The sequence below is a fragment of the Aegilops tauschii genome, chromosome 3 (assembly GCF_002575655.3).
Source record: "Aegilops tauschii subsp. strangulata cultivar AL8/78 chromosome 3, Aet v6.0, whole genome shotgun sequence".
NCBI lineage: Eukaryota > Viridiplantae > Streptophyta > Magnoliopsida > Poales > Poaceae > Aegilops > Aegilops tauschii.
Window position 1 is genome coordinate 624,227,736 of NC_053037.3, and position 21,362 is coordinate 624,249,097.

Below are 21,362 nucleotides of genomic sequence, written 5' to 3' on the forward strand. Positions count from 1 at the left end.
TATATATGACTCATATTGACATGGAGATTTGGCTGGTCTCACCTCGAGGTCGGAGGGGGCTCGGTGACGGGGACGACGGCGGGGATGATGGAGGGGCTCCTAGATTTCTGCAAAAACATAAACCCTATAAGCTATCAACTAATCAAATGCATACGCCTTGCATAGTGCTCTGCAATTTTAGCATTCAAATTAAAGTAGGAGTACTTTTCCAATTTGAGCATTCAATAAGCAAAACCAAATCGTAAAATTGAGTAGTATTCAAATTAGCATGCATTCAATTATAAGCAAAACTACATCATCTCTTGCGTCCGTACATCATCGAATATTATCAATAATACACCTCGAATACTATCATACATATAGCATCGCTAATACAGCTAGTACCGTAGCGCCCGACGGGTATCAGCGCGGGCCGTGGACACCCAAAGGGAAGGAACCATCACTGGATCATAGCTCCAGTGAGATCCCTGAAGAACCTGCCAGGTATTGTCGGACCTGCCCTCCAACGCAACCATGTAGAGACGGACGTGCTCGTCCTCCTCGCTGACACGATGACGTACCACCTCCGCGGTATCCGGAAGCCTCAGCACCGTCACTGGCCCACGCGACCGCCACCAAACAAGGATCGGGTCAACGACGGGCTGGCTCCTCACCAACCTACGCCCCCTGGAAGGTAGCACCTCCCAATACCAGCCCGGCGGAGTCCAGTCCCGGACATGGCCCCTCTGATCAAGCCGGCCTCCTCCGCCGAGTCGACGACGAGAATGCGGAATAGGCATCGTCGATGTCGATGCAGGAATAATTGCTTGAACTAAAAAAATAAACTAGTTCTATTAATTTTCTTGCTAAAAATAAACTACTTCTATATATAGTAAAATAAAGTAGTTTTCTTAAATAAACTAGTTCAACTGCTACTAAGCACTTAATTACTATAAATAAAATAAAGTAGTACTTACAAAAAAACTACTTCTATATATAGTAAAATAAATTAGTTTTATTAAATCAAATAGTTCAACTACTAAGCACTTACTATAAATAAAATAAAGTAGTACTTACTAAAAATAAACTATTTCTATATATAGTAAAATAAAGTAGTTTTATTAAATCAACTAGTTCAACTACTAAATAAAGTAGTTTAACTAGTTCTATTATTTATCGACCCCCCCCCCTCATGTCGAAGTTATCGGGGAAGGGGTATATCGAGAACGAAATACCCGATAAAAAATAAGAAGAGGAAGAAGAAGAAAAAAAAGAGGAGAAGAAGAAAGGATTAATAGAGGAGAAGATCGAAGAAAAAAAAAGAAGAAGAAAAAAGAGGAGAAGAAGGAAGGAATAGAGGAGAAGAAGAAAAAATTAGAATGTTTTCTATTTTTTCTTCTTCTCCTCTATTCCTTTCTTCTTCTCCTCTTTTTTCTTCTTCTTTTTTCCTCTTCTTATTTATTTCTCCTCTTTTTTCCTCTTCTTCTCCTTCTTCTTCTCCTTCTTTTTCTCCTTCTTTTTCTTCTTCTTCTTCCTTCTTTCCTTCTTCATCTTTTCTTCCTTTTCCTTATTTTACTTTTTCCTCTACACTAACCTAAAATGCACTAACCTAAAATCGATATCTACTAACAACCTAAATAAAAAATTAATACATATATGAAAAAAACATATATAAACAAAAAAATGCTATGAACATTATATTCATACATACATAGCCACATCCATTCATCATGTAGCTACCACATACATATATACATTATATATATATGAAATAAAATGCAATGAACAAAAAAATAATACAAATTATATGAAAAAACCGGGGGCGGCCGGCGAGGGCGACGGCGTGGGCGGCGGAGGGCGACGGCGGCGGGGGGCGGAGGGCGACGGGCGACGGCTCGGGGGCGGTGGCGGGGGGGGGGGGGGGAGGGCGACGGCGACGGGCGACGGCGGTGGGGGGCGGAGGGCGACGGCGACGGGTGACGGCGTGGGCGACGGCGGCGGGGCAGCCTGGCGGCGTCGATGAGCTCACGGCGTCGTCGGGCGGGGGGCAACTGGCGATGAAAACTGAAAATTTTCACAAGTGTTTCCTATATAGTCGAAGCATTGGTCCCGGTTCGAGGCACCAACCGAAACCAATGCTGCCCTTTAGTCCCGGTTGGTGCCACCAACCGGGACCAAAGGTCTCTTTTCAGCAGCCCAAAGGGCGGGAAGCAGAGGCCTTTGTTGCCGGTTGGTGCCACCAACCGGGACCAAAGGCCTTGCACAGCGCCGTGGTGGTGGGAGTTTAGTCCCACCTCGCTAGTTGAGAGGGGCGCGCAGTGGTTTATAAGCCCCACTGTCGCACCCCTCTCGAGCTCCTCTCCATTGCAGGTTTACGGGCCTAATTGTGACTGCTATGCCTGATGGGCCTACTGGGCAGCCTGAATCCTGGCCCATGGATGGGTTTCTAGTTGTATTCAGGCCGTGGTGGCCCAGTAGGTGGCAATTTTTTTAATTTTTTCCCAGTTTTTTGTTTTCTTTTTTGCTTTATTTATTTTGTTCTGTTTCTACTTACAACAAAATACTTATTTGTTTTATTTTATTTTGTTTCTAATTACTTATTTATTTTATTTTATGATAATTTTTTTGCTTTATTATTTTATTTTGTTTCTAATTACTTTGATAATTTTAGTTTCATAAATTTTATTTATGTTATTAAAGTTTATTTTATTTTATTTTATTTTGTTTCTACTTATATATTTTATTAAAGTTTATATTATTTTGTTTCTAATTACTTATTTATTTTATTTTATGATAATTCCTTTTGCTATTAAAGTTTGTAACAAAAAAGTTGTTTATGAAAATTCTTTTTTCTTATATTATTTATTTTATTTTATGATGATTTGAGCTATAAGACCCTGATATTTTTGCCGTAACCCTTTCTGACTTCATTTGTTATTTTTCATGCATTTATTTATTATTTTGAGCTATAAGACCCTGAAATTGAAAATCATTTCAAATGAACTCTGAAAAGGTTGAAAGTTGGCATGGTATCATCATTTCATCCACATAGCATGTGCAAGAAAGTACAGTGGGTTATGGCAAAAACTGGATGCACTTCGTGTTCAAAACAGACAATCTCTTTCGAAGTATCAGGGTTTCATACGGAAACTCGTCTGTTACAAAGAGATTTCATTTTTTTGAACTTATTTGAACTCCATAGTTTTTCTGTGTTCAAAATGCATCATTCAAAGCCACATCATCAATTTTCAACCCTTTCTGACTTCATTTGTTATTTTTCATGCATTTACTGATTATTTTGAGCTATAAGACCCTGAAATTGGAAAGCATTTCAAATGAACTCTGAAAAGGTTGAATGTTGGCATGGTATCATCATTCATCCACATAGCATGTGCAAGAAAGTAGAGAGGGTTACGGCAAAAACTGGATGCACTTCGTGTACAAAACGGACAATCTGTTTCGAGATATCAGAGTTTCATACGGAAACTCGTCTGTTACAACAGGCATTTCAAATGAACTACGAAAATGTTGAAAGTTGGCATGGTATCATCATAATAGTTGTGGAGAGAAAGTCTTCACTTTTTCTTCGCTTGTGTCATTTGCTTATTGCGCCGTAACCATGGATAATCTTCATCGTTTCTCAGGATGCTTGGGTCAGCCTTGACTTTGAAGGGAGGAATTTCATGAAACTTTTCATAATCTTCAGACATGTCTGTCTTGCCCTCCACTCCCATGATGCCCCTTTTCCCTGAAAGAACTATGTGGCGCTTTGGCTCATCGTATGATGTATTCGCTTCCTTATCTTTTCTTTTTCTCGGTTTGGTAGACATGTCCTTCACATAGATAACCTGTGCCACATCATTGGCTAGGACGAATGGTTCGTCAGCGTACCCAAGATTGTTCAGATCCACTGTTGTCATTCCATACTATGGGTCTACCTGTACCCCGCCTCCTGACTGATTGACCCATTTGCACTTAAACAAAGGGACCTTAAAATCATGTCCATACTCAAGTTCCCATATGTCTACTATGTAACCATAATATGTGTCCTTTCCCCTCTCGGTTGCTGCATCAAAGCGGACACCGCTGTTTTGGTTGGTGCTCTTTTGATCTTGGGCGATCGTGTAAAATGTATTCCCATTTATCTCGTATCCTTTGTAAGTCAATACATTCAAAGATGGTCCCCTGGACAACGAGTACAGCTCATCACAAACAGTGTTGTCACCTTTGAGAGGTGTTTCCAACCAACCGCTGAAAGTCCTGATGTGTTCACATGTAATCCAGTCGTCGCACTGCTCCGGGTGTTTGGAGCGCAGACTGTTCTTGTGTTCATCAACATACGGGGTCACCAAGGTAGAGTTCTGTAGAACTGTGTAGTGTGCTTGAGACCAAGAATATCCGTCCCTACATATTATTGAGTCCCCTCCAAGCGTGCCTTTTCCAGTCAGTCTCCCTTCATACCGCGATTTAGGGAGACCTATCTTCTTAACGCCAGGAATGAAGTCAACACAAAACCCAATGACATCCTTTGTTTGATGGCCCATGGAGATGCTTCCTTCTGGCCTAGCGCAGTTACGGACATATTTCTTTAGGACTCCCATGAACCTCTCAAAGGGGTACATATTGTGTAGAAATATGGGGCCCAGAATGACAATCTCGTCAACTAGATGAACTAGGACGTGTGTCATGATATTGAAGAAGGATGGTGGGAACACCAGCTCGAAACTGACAAGACATTGCGCCACATCACTCCTTAGCCTTGGTATGATTTCTGGATCGATCACCTTCTGAGAGATTGCATTGAGGAATGCACATAGCTTCACAATGGCTAATCGGACGTTTTTCGGTAGAAGCCCCCTCAATGCAACCGGAAGCAGTTGCGTCATAATCACGTGGCAGTCATGAGACTTTAGGTTCTGGAACTTTTTCTCTGGCATATTTATTAATCCCTTTATATTCGACGAGAAGCCAGTCGGGACCTTCATACTAAGCAGGCATTCAAAGAAGATTTTCTTCTCTTCTTTGGTAAGAGCGTAGCTGGCAGGACCTTCATACTGCTTTGGAGGCATGCCATCTTTTTCGTGCAAACGTTGCAGGTCCTCCCGTGCCTCAGCTGTATCTTTTGTCTTCCCATACATGCCGAAGAAGCCTAGCAGGTTCACGCAAAGGTTCTTCGTCATGTGCATCACGTCGATCGAAGAGCGACCTCTAGGTCTTTCCAGCAGGGTAGGTCCCAAAATATAGATTTCTTCTTCCACATGGGTGCGCGTCCCTCAGCGTCATTCGGAACAGCTAGTCTGCCGGGACCCTTTCCAAAGATTAAGTGTAAATCATTGACCATAGCAAGTACGTGATCACCGGTACGCATGGCGGGCTTCTTCCGGTGATCTACCTCGCCTTTGAAATGCTTGCCTTTCTTTCGACATTGATGGTTGGTCAGAAGGAATCGACGATGGCCCAGGTACACATTCTTCCTGCATTTGTCCAGGTATATACTTTCGGTGTCAGCTAAACAGTGCGTGCATGCATGGTATCCTTGTTTGTCTGTCCTGAAAGGTTACTGAGAGCGGGCCAATCGTTGATGGTTACAAACAGCAACACGTGTAGGTTAAATTCCTCCTGTCTGTGCTCATCCCACGCACGTACACCGTTTCCATTCCACAGCTGTAAAAGTTCTTCAACTAATGGCCTTAGGTACACATCAATGTCATTGCCGGGTTGCTTAGGGCCTTGGATGACAACTGGCATCATAATGAACTTCCGCTTCATGCACATCCAAGGAGGAAGGTTATACATACATAGAGTCACGGGCCTGATATGTCTCCAACGTATCTATAATTTTTGATTGCTCCATGCTATATTATATTCTGTTTTGGACATTATTGGGCTTTATTATACACTTTTATATTATTTTTTGGGACTAACCTATTAACCGGAGGCCCAGCCCAGAATTGCTGTTTTTTGCCTATTTCAGAGTTTCACAGCAAAAGAATATCAAACGGAGTCCAAACGGAATGAAACCTTCGGGAACGTGATTTTCGGAACGAACGTGATCCAGAGGAACTTGGACCCTACGTCAAGAAAGCTACCAGGAAGCCACGAGGTAGGGGGCGCACCTACCCCCCAGGGCGCGCCCTCCACCCTCGTGGGCCCCACGTTGCTCCACCGCCGTACTTCTTCCTCCTATATATACCTACGTACCCCCAAACTACCAGATACGGAGCCAAAAACCCAATTCCATCGCCGCAACCTTCTGTATCCGTGAGATCCCATCTTGGGGCCTTTTCCGGAGCTCCGCCGGAGGGGGCATCGATCACGGAGGGCTTCTACATCAACACCATAGCCTCTCCGATGATGTGTGAGTAGTTTACCTCAGACCTTCGGGTCCATAGTTATTAGCTAGATGGCTTCTTCTCTCTTTTTGGATCTCAATACAATGTTCTCCTCCTCTCTCGTGGAGATCTACTCGATATAATCTTCTTTTGCGGTGTGTTTGTTGAGACCGATGAATTGTGGGTTTATGATCAAGTTTATCTATGAACAATATTTGAATCTTCTCTGAATTCTTTTATGTATGATTGGTTATCTTTGCAAGTCTCTTCGAATTATCAGTTTGGTTTGGCCTACTAGATTGATCTTTCTTGCAATGGGAGAAGTGCTTAGCTTTGGGTTCAATCTTGCGGTGTCCTTTCCCAGTGATATTAGGGGCAGTAAGGCACGTATTGTATTGTTGCCATCGAGGATAACAAGATGGGGTTTATATCATATTGCATGAGTTTATCCCTCTACATCATATCATCTTGCTTAAAGCGTTACTCTGTTCTTATGAACTTAATACTCTACATGCATGCTGGATAGTGGTCGATGTGTGGAGTAATAGTAGTAGATGCAGGCAGGAGTCGGTCTACTTGTCTCGGATGTGATGCCTATATACATGATCATACCTAGATATTCTCATAACTATGCTCAATTCTGTCAATTGCTCAACAGTAATTTGTTCACCCACCATAATACTTATGCTCTTGAGAGAAGCCACTAGTGAAACCTATGGCCCCCGGGTCTATTTTCCATCATATTAATCTTCCAACACTTAGTTATTTTTATTTGCATTCTATTTTACTTTGCATCTTTATCATAAAAATACCAAAAATATTATCTTATCATATCTATCAGATCTCACTCTCGTAAGTGACCGTGTAGGGATTGATAACCCCTTATCGCGTTGGTTCCGAGGATTTATTTGTTTGTGTAGGTGCGAGGGACTCGTGCGTGGCCTCCTACTGGATTGATACCTTGGTTCTCAAAAACTGAGGGAAATACTTACGCTACTTTGCTGCATCACCCTTTCCTCTTCAAGGGAAAACCAACGCAGTGCTCAAGAGGTTGCAAGAAGGATTTCTGGCGCCGCCGGGGAGTCTACGCAAACGTCAACATAGCAAGTACCCATCACAAACCCTTATCTCCCGCATTTACATTATTTGCCATTTGCCTCTCGTTTTCCTCTCCCCCACTTCACCCTTGCCGTTTTATTCGTCCTCTCTTTTCCGTTCGCCTCTTTTTGCCCCTCTCTTGTTTGCTTGTGTGTCGGATTGCTTGTTTGTCACGATGGCTCAAGATAATACCAAATTGTGTGACTTCACCAATACCAACAACAATGATTTCCTTAGCACTCCAATTGCTCCTCTTACCGATACTGAATCTTGTGAAATCAATGCTACTTTGTTGAATCTGGTCATGAAAGATCAATTCGCCGGCCTTCCTAGTGAAGATGCCGCTACCCATATAAATAGCTTTGTTGATTTGTGTGATATGCAAAAGAAGAAAGATGTGGATAATGATATTGTTAAACTGAAGCTATTTCCCTTTTCGGTTAGAGATCGTGCTAAAGCTTGGTTTTCATCTTTGCCTAAAAATAGTATTGATTCTTGGAATAAGTGCAAAGATGCTTTTATCTCTAAATATTTTCCTCCCGCTAAGATCATCTCTCTTAGAAACGATATTATGAATTTTAAGCAACTTGATCATGAACATGTTGCACAAGCTTGGGAGAGGATGAAATTAATGATACGTAATTGCCCTACGCATGGTTTGAATTTGTGGATGATTATACAAAAAATTTATGCCGGATTGAATTTTGATTCTAGAAATCTTTTAGATTCGGCCGCGGGAGGCACTTTTATGGAAATCACGTTAGGAGAAGCTACTAAACTCCTAGATAATATGATGGTTAATTATTCTCAATGGCACACTGAAAGATCTACTAGTAAAAAAGTGCATGCGATAGAAGAAATTAATGTTTTGAGTGGAAAGATGGATGAACTTATGAAATTACTTGCTAATAAGAGTGTTTCTTCTGATCCTAATGATATGCCTTGTCTACTTTGGTTGAGAATAATAATGAATCTATGGATGTGAATTTTGTTGGTAGGAATAATTTTGGTAACAACGCGTACAGAGGAAACTTTAATCCTAGGCCGTATCCTAGTAATTCCTCTAATAATTATGGTAATTCCTACAACAACTCTTATGGAAATTTCAATAAGATGCCCTCTGAATTTGAGACAAGTGTTCAGGAGTTTATGAATTCACAAAAGAATTTCAATGCTTTGCTTGAAGAAAAATTGCTTAAGGTTGATGAATTGGCTAGGAACGTTGATAGAATTTCTCTTGATGTTGATTCTTTGAAACTTAGATCTATTCCACCTAAGCATGATATCAATGAGTCTCTCAAAGCCATGAGAATTTCCATTGATGAGTGCAAAGAAAGAACCGCTAGGATGCGTGCTAAGAAAGATTGCTTTGTAAAAGCGTGTTCTTCTAGTTTCTACGAAAATAAAGATGAAGATCTAAAAGTTATTGATGTGTCTCCTATTAAATCTTTGTTTTGCCATATTAATCTTGATAATGATGGGACTGAATATGATCCACCTTTACCTAGAAGGCGTTCTGAAAATTCTGAGTTTTTAGATCTTGATGCTAAAATTAATAAAAGTGGGATTGAAAGATCAAAACATTAGATATTAATGAACCCACTATTTTGGATTTCAAGGAATTTAATTATGATAATTGCTCTTTGATAGATTGTATTTCCTTGTTGCAATCCATGCTAAATTCTCCACATGCTTATACCCAACATAAAGCTTTTACTAAACATATAGTCGATGCTTTAATGCAATCTTATGAAGAAAAACTTGAGTTGGAAGTTTCTATCCCTAGAAAACTTTATGATGAGTGGGAAACTACTATTAAGATTAAAATTAAAGATCATGAATGCTATGCTTTGTGTGATTTGGGTGCTAGTGTTTCCATGATTCCAAAAACTTTATGTGATTTATTAGGTTTCTGTGAATTTGATGATTGCTCTTTAAACTTGCACCTTGCGGATTCCACTATTAAGAAACCTATGGGAAGAATTAATGATGTTCTTATTGTTGCAAATAGGAACTATGTACCCGTAGATTTTATTGTTCTTGATATAGATTGCAATCCTTCATGTCCTATTATTCTTGGTAGACCTTTCCTTAGAACAATTGGTGCAATTATTGATATGAAGGAAGGGAATATTAGATTCCAATTTCCGTTAAGGAAAGGCATGGAACACTTCCATAGAAAGAAAATAAAATTACCTTATGAATCAATTATGAGAGCCACTTATGGATTTCCCACTAAAGATGGCAATACCTAGATCTATCCTTGCTATTATGCCTAGCTAGGGGCGTTAAACGATAGCGCTTGTTGGGAGGCAACCCAATTTTATTTTTTGTTTTTTGCTTTTTGCTTATGTTTAGGAATAAATCTTCGATCTAGCCTCTGGTTAGATGTCTTTTTATGTTTTAATTAGTGTTTGTGCCAAGTTTAACCTATAGGATCTTCTTGGATGATAGTTATTTGATCTTGCTGAAAATTCCAGAAACTTTCTGTTCACGAAAATAATTTTTACAAATCACCAGAACGTGATAAAATATTGATTCCAATTGCTGCTGATCAATAAACAAATTTTCTAGGTCTTCCCTTTTTGGCTGAATTTTTGGAGTTCAGAAGTTTGCGTTAGTTACAGATCACTACAGACTGTTCTGTTTTTGACAGATTCTGTTTTTCGTGTGTTGTTTGCTTATTTTGATGAATCTATGGCTAGTAAAATATTTTATAACCCATAGAGAAGTTGGAATACAGTAGGTTTAACACCAATATAAATAAATAATGAGTTCATTACAGTACCTTGAAGTGGTCTTTTGTTTTCTTTCGCTAACGGAGCTTACGAGATTTTCTGCTGAGTTTTGTGTTGTGAAGTTTTCAAGTTTTGGGTGAAAGATTTGATGGATTATGGAACAAGGAATGGCAAGAGCCTAAGCTTGGGGATGCCCATGGCACCCCCAAGATAATCTAAGGACACCTAAAAGCCAAAGCTTGGGGATGCCCCGGAAGGCATCCCCTCTTTCGTCTACTTCCATCGGTAACTTTACTTGGAGCTATATTTTTATTCACCACATGATATGTGTTTTCCTTGGAGCGTCTTATATTATCTGAGTCTTTGCTTTTTAGTTTACCACAATCATCCTTGCTGTACACACCTTTTGAGAGAGTCACACTTGATTCAGAATTTATTAGAATACTCTATGTGCTTCACTTATATTTTTTGAGCTATATAGTTTTGCTCTAGTGCTTCACTTATATCTTTTAGAGCACGGTGGTGGATTTGTTTTATAGAAACTATTGATCTCTCATTCTTCACTTATACTATTTTGAGAGTCTTAAAATAGCATGGCAATTTGCTTTAATTAATATCATGAGAAATTTGATGCTTGATAATTGTTTTGAGATATAAAGATAGTAATATCATAGTTGTGCTAGTTGAGTAATTGTGGAATTGAAAAATACATGTGTTGGAGTTTGTGATTCCCGTAGCATGCACGTATGGTGAACCGTTATGTAACGAAGTCGGAGCATGAAGTATTTGTTGATTGTCTTCCTTTGTGTGGCGGTCGGGATCGCGCGATGGTTAACTCCTACCAACCCTTCCCCTAGGAGCATGCGTAGTAGTACTTTGCTTCGAGGGCTAATAAATTTTTGCAATAAGTATATGAGTTCTTTATGACTAATGTGAGTCCATGGATTATACGCACACTTACCTTTCCGCAATTTTCTAGCTTCTTCGGTACCGTGCATTGCCCTTTCTCACCTTGAGAGTTGGTGCAAACTTCGCCGGTGCATCCAAACCCCGTGATATGATACGCTCTATCACACATAAACCTCCTTAAATCTTCCTCAAAACAGCCACCATACCTACCTATCATGGCATTTCCATAGCCATTCCGAGATACATTGCCATGCAACTTTCCACCGTTTCATTTATCATGACACGCTCCATCATTGTCATATTGCTTTGCATGATCATGTAGTTGACATTGTATTTGTGGAAAAGCCACCGTTCATAATTCTTTCATACATGTCGCTCTTGATTCATTGCATATCCCGGTACACCGCCGGAGGCATTCATATAGAGTCATATTTTGTTCTAAGTATTGAGTTGTAATTCATGAGTTGTAAGTAAATAAAAGTGTGATGATCATCATTATTAGAGCATTGTCCCAAGTGAGGAAAGGATGATGGAGACTATGATTCCCCCAGAAGTCGGGATGAGACTCCGGACTAAAAAAAAGGCCATAAAAAAGAGAAAAGGACTAAAAAAATCAAAAAAATGATGAGAGAAAAAGATAGAAGGGACAATGTTACTATCCTTTTACCACACTTGTGCTTCAAAGTAGCACCGTGATCTTCATAATAGAGAGTCTCTCATTTTGTCACTTTCATATACTAGTGGGAAATTTCATTATAGAACTTGGCTTGTATATTCCAATGATGGGCTTCCTCAAATGCCCGAGGTCTTCGTGAGCAAGCAAGTTGGATGCACACCCACTTAGTTTCTTTTTGAGCTTTCATATTCTTATACCTCTAGTGCATCCGTTGCATGGCAATCCCTACTCCTCGCATCAACATCAATTGATGGGCATCTCCATAGCCCGTTGATTAGCCTCGTTGATGTGAGACTTTCTCTTTTTTTGTCTTCCCACGTAACCCCTACCATTATACCTTATTCCACCATAGTGCTATATCCATGGCTTGCGCTCATGTATTGCGTAAGAGTTGAAAAGGCTGAAGCTTGTTAAAAGTATGAACCAATTGCTTGGCTAAACCGGGGTCATACATGATATGAATATTTTGTGTGGGGAAGATGGAGCATAGCCAGACTATATGGTTTTGTAGGGATAACTTGCTTTGGCTATGTTATTTTGATAAGACATAATTGCTTAGTTAGTATGCTTGAAGTATTACTGTTTTATGTCAACACTAAACTTTTATCTCGAATCATATCAAATCTGAACATTCATGCCACAATAAGAAGAATTATATTGAAATTATGCCAAGTAGCATTCCACATCAAAAATTCTGATTTTATCATTTACCTACTCGAGGACGAGCAGGAATTAAGCTTGGGGATGCTTGATACGTCTCCAACGTATCTATATTTTTTGATTGCTCCATGCTATATTATATTCTGTTTTGGACATTATTGGGCTTTATTATACACGTTTATATTATTTTTTGGGACTAACCTATTAACCAGAGGCCCAACCCAGAATTGTTGTTTTTTGCCTATTTCAGAGTTTCACAGAAAAAGAATATCAAACGGAGTCCAAACGGAATGAAACCTTCGGGAACGTGATTTTCGGAACGAACGTGATCCAGAGGACTTGGACCCTACGTCAAGAAAGCTACCAGGAAGCCACGAGGTAGGGGGCGCGCCCTCCACCCTTGTGGGCCCCACGTTGCTCCACCGACGTACTTCTTCCTCCTATATATACCTACTTACCCCCAAAATACCAGATACGTAGCCAAAAACCTAATTCCACCGCCGCAACCTTCTGTATCCGTGAGATCCCATCTTGGGGCCTTTTCCGGAGCTCCGCCGGAGGGGGCATCGATCACGGAGGGCTTGTACATCAACACCACAGCCTCTCCGATGATGTGTGAGTAGTTTACCTCAGACCTTTGGGTCCATAGTTATTAGCTAGATGGCTTCTTATCTCTTTTTGGATCTCAATACAATGTTCTCCCCCTCTCTCGTGGAGATCTATTCGATGTAATCTTCTTTTGCGGTGTGTTTGCTGAGACCTTTGAATTGTGGGTTTATGATCAAGTTTATCTATGAACAATATTTGAATCTTCTCTGAATTCTTTTATGTATGATTGGTTATCTTTGCAAGTCTCTTCGAATTATCAGTTTAGTTTGGCCTACTAGATTGATCTTTCTTGCAATGGGAGAAGTGCTTAGCTTTGGGTTCAATCTTGCGGTGTCCTTTCCCAGTGACAGTAGGGGCAGCAAGGCACGTATTGTATTGTTGCCATCGAGGATAACAAGATGGGGTTTATATCATATTGCATGAGTTTATCCCTCTACATCATGTCATCTTGCTTAAAGCGTTACTCTGTTCTTATGAACTTAATACTCTAGATGCATGCTGGATAGCGGTCGATGTGTGGAGTAATAGTAGTAGATGCAGGCAGGAGTCGGTCTACTTGTCTCGGACGTGATGCCTATATACATGATCATACCTAGATATTCTCATAACTATGCTCAATTCTGTCAATTGCTTTTGTTCACCCACCGTAATACTTATGCTCTTTAGAGAAGCCACTAGTGAAACCTATGGCCCCCGGGTCTATTTTCTATCATATTAATCTTCCAACACTTTTATTTTTATTTGCTTTCTATTTTACTTTGCATCTTTATCATAAAAATACCAAAAATATTATCTTATCATATCTATCAGATCTCACTCTCGTAAGTGACCGTGTAGGGATTGATAACCCCTTATCGCGTTGGTTGCGAGGATTTATTTGTTTGTGTAGGTGCGAGGGACTCGTGCGTGGCCTCCTACTGGATTGATACCTTGGTTCTCAAAAACTGAGGGAAATACTTACGCTACTTTGCTGCATCACCCTTTCCTCTTCAAGGGAAAACCAACGCAGTGCTCAAGAGGTAGTAGGGCCAGGTGCTGTGATTGCTGCTCTACTCCCCGAAAGGATTAATGCCATCCGCGCTTAAAGCAAACCATACGTTTCTTGGGTCACCTGCAAACTCAGCCCAGTACTTTCTCTCGATTTTTCTCCACTGCGACCCGTCAGCGGGTGCTCTCAACTTCCCGTCTTTCTTACGGTCCTCACTGTGCCATCGCATCAACTTGGCATGCTCTTTGTTTCTGAATAGTCGTTTCAACCGTGGTATTATAGGAGCATACCACATCACCTTTGCAGGAACCCTCTTCCTGCGGGGCTCGCCGTCAACATTACCAGGGTCATCTCGTCCGATCTTAAACCGCAATGCACCGCATACCGGGCATGCGTTCAAATTCTTGGATGCACCACGGTAGAGGATGCAGTCATTAGGGCATGCATGTATCTTCTGCACCTCCAATCCTAGAGGGCATACGACTTTCTTTGCTGCGTACGTACTGTCGGGCAATTCGTTATCCTTTGGAAGCTTCTTCTTCAATATTTTCAGTAGTTTCTCAAATCCTTTGTCAGGCACAACATTCTCTGCCTTCCACTGCAGCAATTTCAGTATGGTACCGAGCTTTGTGTTGCCATCTTCCCAATTGGGGTACAACCCTTTTTTGTGATCCTCTAACATGCGATCGAACTTCAGCTTCTCCTTTTGACTTTCGCATTGCGTCCTTGCATCGACAATGACCCAGCGGAGATCGTCATCATCAGGCACATCGTCTGGTTCCTCTTGATCTTCAGCAGCTTCCTCCGTTGCAGCATCATCGGGCACATCATCTGGTTCCTCTTGATCTTAAGCAGCTTCCCCCGTTGCAGCATCACCGTATTCAGGGGGCACATAGTTGTCATCGTCCTCTTCTTCTTCGCCGTCTTCCATCATAACCCCTATTTCTCCGTGCCTCGTCCAAACATTATAGTGTGGCATGAAACCCTTGTAAAGCAGGTGGGTGTGAAGGATATTCCGGTCAGAGTAAGACTTCGTATTCCCACATTTAGGGCATGGACAACACATAAAACCATTCTGCTTGTTTGCCTCAGCCACTTCGAGAAAATCATGCACGCCCTTAATGTACTCGGAGGTGTGTCTGTCACTGTACATCCATTGCCGGTTCATCTGCATGCATTATATATAATTATGTGTGTCAAAAGTAACAAAATTAGACAAGTATCTATGTAAAGTAAGAATTTTTTTCTTTCAAAAAGAAGATAAGAACAAGAGGCTCACCACGGTGGTGCCGGCGACGAGATCGGTGCGGGCGATCGATGGCGGTGAAGACGGGGACGGGGCGTGACGGACCGCTAATATAAACCTAGACAAATCTCGGGAAAAATGGAGCTCCGAGGTCGAGCTTCGAGAGGAGAAAGCTCAACTAGTGTGGCTCGGGCATTTCATCGAACACCTCATGTGCATAGGAGGTAAGCTAGAGCACCCAATACCCTCCCCCTCGCCGGCCAGCAAAAAACAAAGCACTGTGGAGTGCTCTGCTGCGGCGATGGGGTATATATAGGCAACTCATTGGTCCCGGTTCCTGGCAGGAACCGGGACTAAAGGCCCCCCTTCTGTCCCGGTTCGAGCCACGAACCGGGACCAATGGCTGTGGGCCAGGAGCGAGGCCCATTGGTTACGGTTCGTGCCTAGAAGGCTATAACCGGTACAAATGGGTCGAAACGAACCGGGACCAATGCCCACGAGGCCCCGGCTGGCCCCCTAGGCTCACGAACTGGGACTAATGCACCCCATGGGTCCCGGTTCGTGCAGAACCGAGACTAACGGGCTGGCCAGGCCCGAACGAAAGCCCAGTTTTCTACTAGTGTCTGCGCTGCCGCCGCCGCCGTCCAGCCGGCGGGACGCCTGGATCCCGACCAGCACGCCCACCAGCCACCGCTGCTGTGCCTCCACCACCACCAGCCGCGGCCACGGTAGGAGCGGACGCCCGCAGCCCGCGCCGCCCTCGGCCCGCGCCGCCTGGGCCCAGATCTGGCCGTCCGTCGCCGCCGGAGCCCACCGCGCACCATCACTGCTGCAGCCCCTTCACGCCGCCGCCCACAACCCGCGTCTCCGCCACCGTCTGCTGCCGCCACGCCCCGAGCCAACGTCGCGCCGCGCCCGACCCTGAGGCCCGCGCCCGCCGGGCCGAACAAGGGAAGGAAAGTGCCCCGCCGCCGCCCACAACCCGCGTCTCCGCCACAGTCTGCTGCCGCCACGCCCCGAGCCAACGTCGCGCCGTGCCCGCCGGGCCGAACAGGGGAAGGAAAGTGCCCCGCCGCCGCCAGCACTGGTCGGGCTTTGCCCGCCAGTACGTTGAGGCGGCAGCGAGGGGAGGGAGGTAGGAGGAGGGGGGAGCTGGAGGCGGCGCTAGGGTCCCCCCCGGCGCTCGCGGGAGCGTCGCGGGAGGGAGGGGACGGGGGGGTGGGGGAGTCCTGAGTCTTGCTTTTCCCACCTGAACAGTCTTTCTGCTCCCTTAACCCCCTAAACAATTAAATCCCGTTTAGTAATCAACCTGGGTGGATTTGCTTACGTGGTTTGCTGACGAGGACGTGGTCAAAGTGGTATTTGACCGCGTGATCCACTCGCCGCCCAATAGTTCTGGCCCAGTGGCCGCGGGATCGAGCCCTTGGGGGTGGCAGGATGAGGTCACACCAGACCGGAGGTGGCGGGCGTGCGTGGGCAGCCCAGATGCCCGCCGTAGGCGAGCTCCAGTGGCGGGGGCTGCGGACGACCGAGGCGCTGGCCGGGCTTGACAACCCGCAGTGGGCACCGGGGATAGCGCCTCCCACCGCAGTGTTGTCCAGGAGCCTCGCAGGCGCGCCGCGGACCGGAGGCGTCGAGGAAGATGCCTCCGGAGGTTCGGGAGAGACGACCTCCACTGGCGGCAGCCGTGGATGACCAAGGTGTTGGCCGGAGTGCGACAGTGCGCATCGGGTATAGGAGGTAGCGGCGCTCACCGCAGTGATGTCCAGGATCCTGGCGGGCTCGCTCCAAACCGGAGGCGTCGGGGAGGCGGCCTGGGGCAGCTCGCTGGCGCCCGAGTGAATTGCAAGAAACCACCACATTTGGGGCTTCTTTTGTAGAAAACTACCTGGTCCCTAATCTTTTGCAAAAGCCACCGCACATTCAGTAATAGTTTTGCAGAGTGCACTGAACCTGTCATTTGGCGCGGTTGAAGGCGTTTCTGACGGGTGGGGCCCAATTTGGGTGACGTGGCCTAACGGACGCACGGACGGCGCCGTTTGGTCCAGACCGACGCGGTTTGGTCGCGCCGGACAGACCGACCGCCCGCACCCGACCAGACCAGACCTCTCTCTCCAGCTCCAAATCCATGGCGACGACGAAACCTGGCGGCGTGGACGGCGGCGGCGGAGTTGCTGCCGGTGGGGATGCTCCGGGCGGCGGTGTTGGAGATTCACCGGAGTTCTGCCTGAGCTCCCATCCCTCGAGCGCGCTGCCTCTTCCCCAACCGCCGTTGCCGCCGAAGTCGTTGGAATACACGGCGGCTACTGCGTTCGCCCAGGCGGTGAAGGCCAATCCGACGGGTAGCCACCATTTTGCCTCGTCCTTCGGCGGTGTGGAGTAAGTCATCCTCCTCCTTCTTTGTCATTTACCTGATTGGTATTCTAGGGTTAGGGTTCTAGGGTTAGTGTTCTTGGGTACGTGTAGTACGGTTAAGGTTCTAGGGTTAGGGTTCTAGCATTAAGGTTAGTGTTATATGACATCCTCTCTGTCAACTGATTGTTGGTGTCACAGAGATTAATTTTAACATGAGTACTTTGTCACAAATCCTGTGTGTCTGTTGTTTGATCAAATACTCTCTTTCACCAAGTTTAGTATTGTAAATTGAATCAGACATTTCTGTTGCCACCAATTTTAACTCTGTTAACTGAATTTTATGAACACTGTTAACTGTTAACTGAATTTATTGAACACTGTACAGTGTTAACTGAATTTTTTTAACACTGTTAACTGGATTTTAACACTGTTAACTGAATTTATGTTGCCACCAATGAGACCTCTTAACAATAATTTTAACATTGTTAAATTAATTACTTAACAGCAAAATTAAATGCATTTTATCTGAATTTGTAGCTTGGATGATGAAGAATGGGAAGTGAGGTTCCATTTCCTAGACAGAGATAACTTGGAAAGAACAATCTGTTTATCAGACATAACCTTCTGGAATCTCATTGCCCTAATAGAGGTAGAAGGCTATAGTTCAAGGGATTTTATGTATTATGTTAGAGATCCAGGAGCTGGGGTCTCAGGAATGGAAGAATTAACTGATGATGACAAGGTGGAAGAAATGTTGGATCACATAGCTAGTAAAGGAAAGAATGTGGATAAGCTGCCGGAGGTCGCCGACAACCCAGAGCTCGTCGTCGTGAAGCAAGAAGAGGAGGGCGGCGGTGAAGATGTGGTGGAGCCAGCGCCGACCAAGAAGAAGAGGGCGGCGGTGAACAACAATGACGTGCGGCACTCCCAACGCCTGAAGATGCTGAAGAAGGAGGAGTGACATGCTGTCTTCAGTTTTGTCAGTAGAAGAAAATGTTCAGTTTCGTCAGTATGTTAGTATGCCAGTTCTATCTATGTCAGTTGTATGTATGTCAGACTATCTATGCAGGTACTATTTATGTTAGTATGCCAGTTCTATCTATGTCAGTTCTATCTATGTCAGACTATCTATGCAGTATGAACTTGCTATCTATGTTCACTATCTACTTGCTATAATCCAAGCTGATAATTCATCACAAACTGAACTTAATCCAAGCTGATAATTCATCACAAACAGAGTACTCTCACAAACAACATACAATCCAAGGTTCATTGCTACAGAAATAATAGAGTTCACCACAATAAAGCTTAACACATTACAAGCTTTCCTCCATAGCTACTACAAAAGACATCATTGACACACATGGCCAGACAACAACACAACTTAGTCCTCATCACAAATAGCCTTAATCTGGTCAAGCTTCCTCTTGTTGCTATCAGCTGCTGTCTTGAGCTCAACAATGCAGGAAGCAAGAGTACTCTTCTCCATGGTCAACTTCTCCTTCACTTTCATCAGCTCAGCAATGCAACAATCCAGCTTATCCTTCTCTTTCTTCAGGTCCTTCTCTTTCTTCAGGTCAGCATAGCAAATCTCCAAAGTCCTCTTATCAGAGGTCAACTTTTCCTTCTCTTTAAGATGGTTGAACTTCAAATTCCTAATGACAGTGGCTTGAGCTACATGAATTTGCTTTAACTGGTCAACAACAGCCTTTAATTTTTTGATCTCAGCATCCTTTGTCATGCTGCTTTCCACACTAACTGAAATGTTCTCAGCATCATTCTTCTGGTTTACCTCAGGCTGGCTATCCTTATAATCCAAGAGGTTGTTCACATCTTCAACAAGCTTCTCATATGTCTCCTGCAACTCTTTTTTCTGCTGTGTGAGATTGTGTATAGTGCTTGAATGCTCCAGGCATGCCATCTTGTTATCATCTTGGCTATGCTCATACATAAGCCACAACTTATGAATAGCATTCTGCAGATGCTCTGACCAATGCTCATCTACCCACTGCACTAATCCACAATTTCCAACACCCTACAAAAGAAAAAATCAGTTCAAAATTACAGACATTACTTACAGATTCAGTTAAAATAGCTGATTCAGTTTATGTACCAAAATCAGATTCATTTAATGATGAATAATTATGAAAACTACAACTAAGAACAGTACCTATGAACCCTAGAACTAAATTAAGTAACTATGAACCCTAGAACATGAGCAGTAACTATGAACCCTAGAACATGAACAGTAACTATGAACCCTAGAAAATGAACAGTAACTACAAACACTAGAACAAGAATTGGAATGCTGCAAACACAACTTAAAACTTACTTCAGTGGCATAGGCAATGAACCTCCTACGAGTGCTTATCCCCTCAAATGCAACATACTTACTCCCTGGATTCCCATGCTCACAAATCACCTTGGCGGACGGCGGCCGGCGGCGACCGGGGAGGAGAGGAGCAAATGGGAGGGGAGCGAGCGAGCGTGGGAGCAGAGAGAGCGAGCGTGAGAGCAGAAAGAGCGAGCGAGATGTGGTCGGGCGCGGGCGGTCTGTCTCTGGCGACCCGACCGCGTCTGTCTTAAGCAAACGGCGCCGTCCGCGCGTCCGTTATGCCACGTCAGAGATTTTGGGCCCCACCTGTCGGAAACGCCCTCAACCGCGCCAAATGACAGGTTCAGTGCACTCTGCAAAACTATTACTGAATGTGCGGTGGCTTTTGCAAAAGATTAAGGACCAGGTAGTTTTCTGCAAGAGAAGCCCCAAATGTGGTGGTTTTTTGCAATTCACTCCTGGCGCCCTGTTTGGTGCGGCAAACAACGGTCGGAGCCGATTGAGGGAGCTCGCGCGTGCCGGTCTTGGGGACTCTCGGACCGATTCCCACGGACTGGGGTGTTTTCCGGCCGTGAGGAGACAAGCCGCGGCCATGGCAGAAGCAACAGCTAGTACAATACTGCTTTGACCATGGCAGGCCAGCAAACGACGTGAGCAAACTCATCAGAGACGATTTTTGAACGGTTTAGGATAGTTTAGGGGGTTAAGGAGCAGAAAAAATGATCGGTGAGTTATGTGAATCACCTATTTTCTTCAGGGTAGTTAAATGCTTTTTTAATATATTTTTTATGTGGCAAGTGTCGTTGTGATTTTCTTTTTGAGAAAAAGTGTCGTTGTGATTTAGTTTACATGAGTACATGATGTGGTGATTTTGTTCACACGTTTTCTGGCGCTAATAAGTTGAAATCTGACGTTAGTCCTGGTGAAAACGATTTTTTGGACCAACATAAGTTTAATCCACACCCAAGTAAAGTGAAGTCAAATGGAGAAAAAGGTGGAGGTTATCGTTGAATGGATTAATTTACCGCGTTAAACTATTACTGTCATCAACGGGGCTGGATGTCGACGACATGCATGCTGATTAATTTAATTTCTACTTTTGGCAAACCTATCTCAAAGTCTTTTAGCCTTTCCGGCAGGCGAGGCGATGAATTAAGGGAGTCACGGTGTCGTACGTGTTGATTTAGTGTGAGATGACACGATGATTTAGTTTGACAATGACACTGTGATTTTGTTCACACGCTGTCCGGCGCGAAGCAGAAATTTGACCGGTAGTGTTAGTACGGCGCGACACTGATTTGTTGGCGCAAAAGAAGCTTCGTCCACATCCCAAAAAAGGTTAAAAAACTACTGTACTTAATAAGCTCGATCGTCACGTGCGAAAAGTCCAAAATGTCGTCGAACACGGACGCACACGTACTCCTACGTGCGTTGTCT

At 43.8% G+C, this 21,362-nt stretch overlaps 1 protein-coding gene across 1 annotated transcript; it reads right to left on the reverse strand.

Annotated features, from left to right (window-relative positions):
• Nucleotides 1–18,974: 18,974 nt before the first annotated feature.
• On the reverse strand, nt 18,975–19,999 carry LOC109735284 (uncharacterized). Its single transcript, XM_040402983.2, has 2 exons — nt 19,985–19,999; nt 18,975–19,625 (listed from the first exon to the last, which is right to left on the reverse strand). Exons 1-2 carry the CDS (start codon nt 19,997–19,999, stop codon nt 18,975–18,977), a joined length of 666 nt encoding a protein of 221 aa, XP_040258917.2.
• Between the last annotated feature and the right edge of the window lie 1,363 nt (nt 20,000–21,362).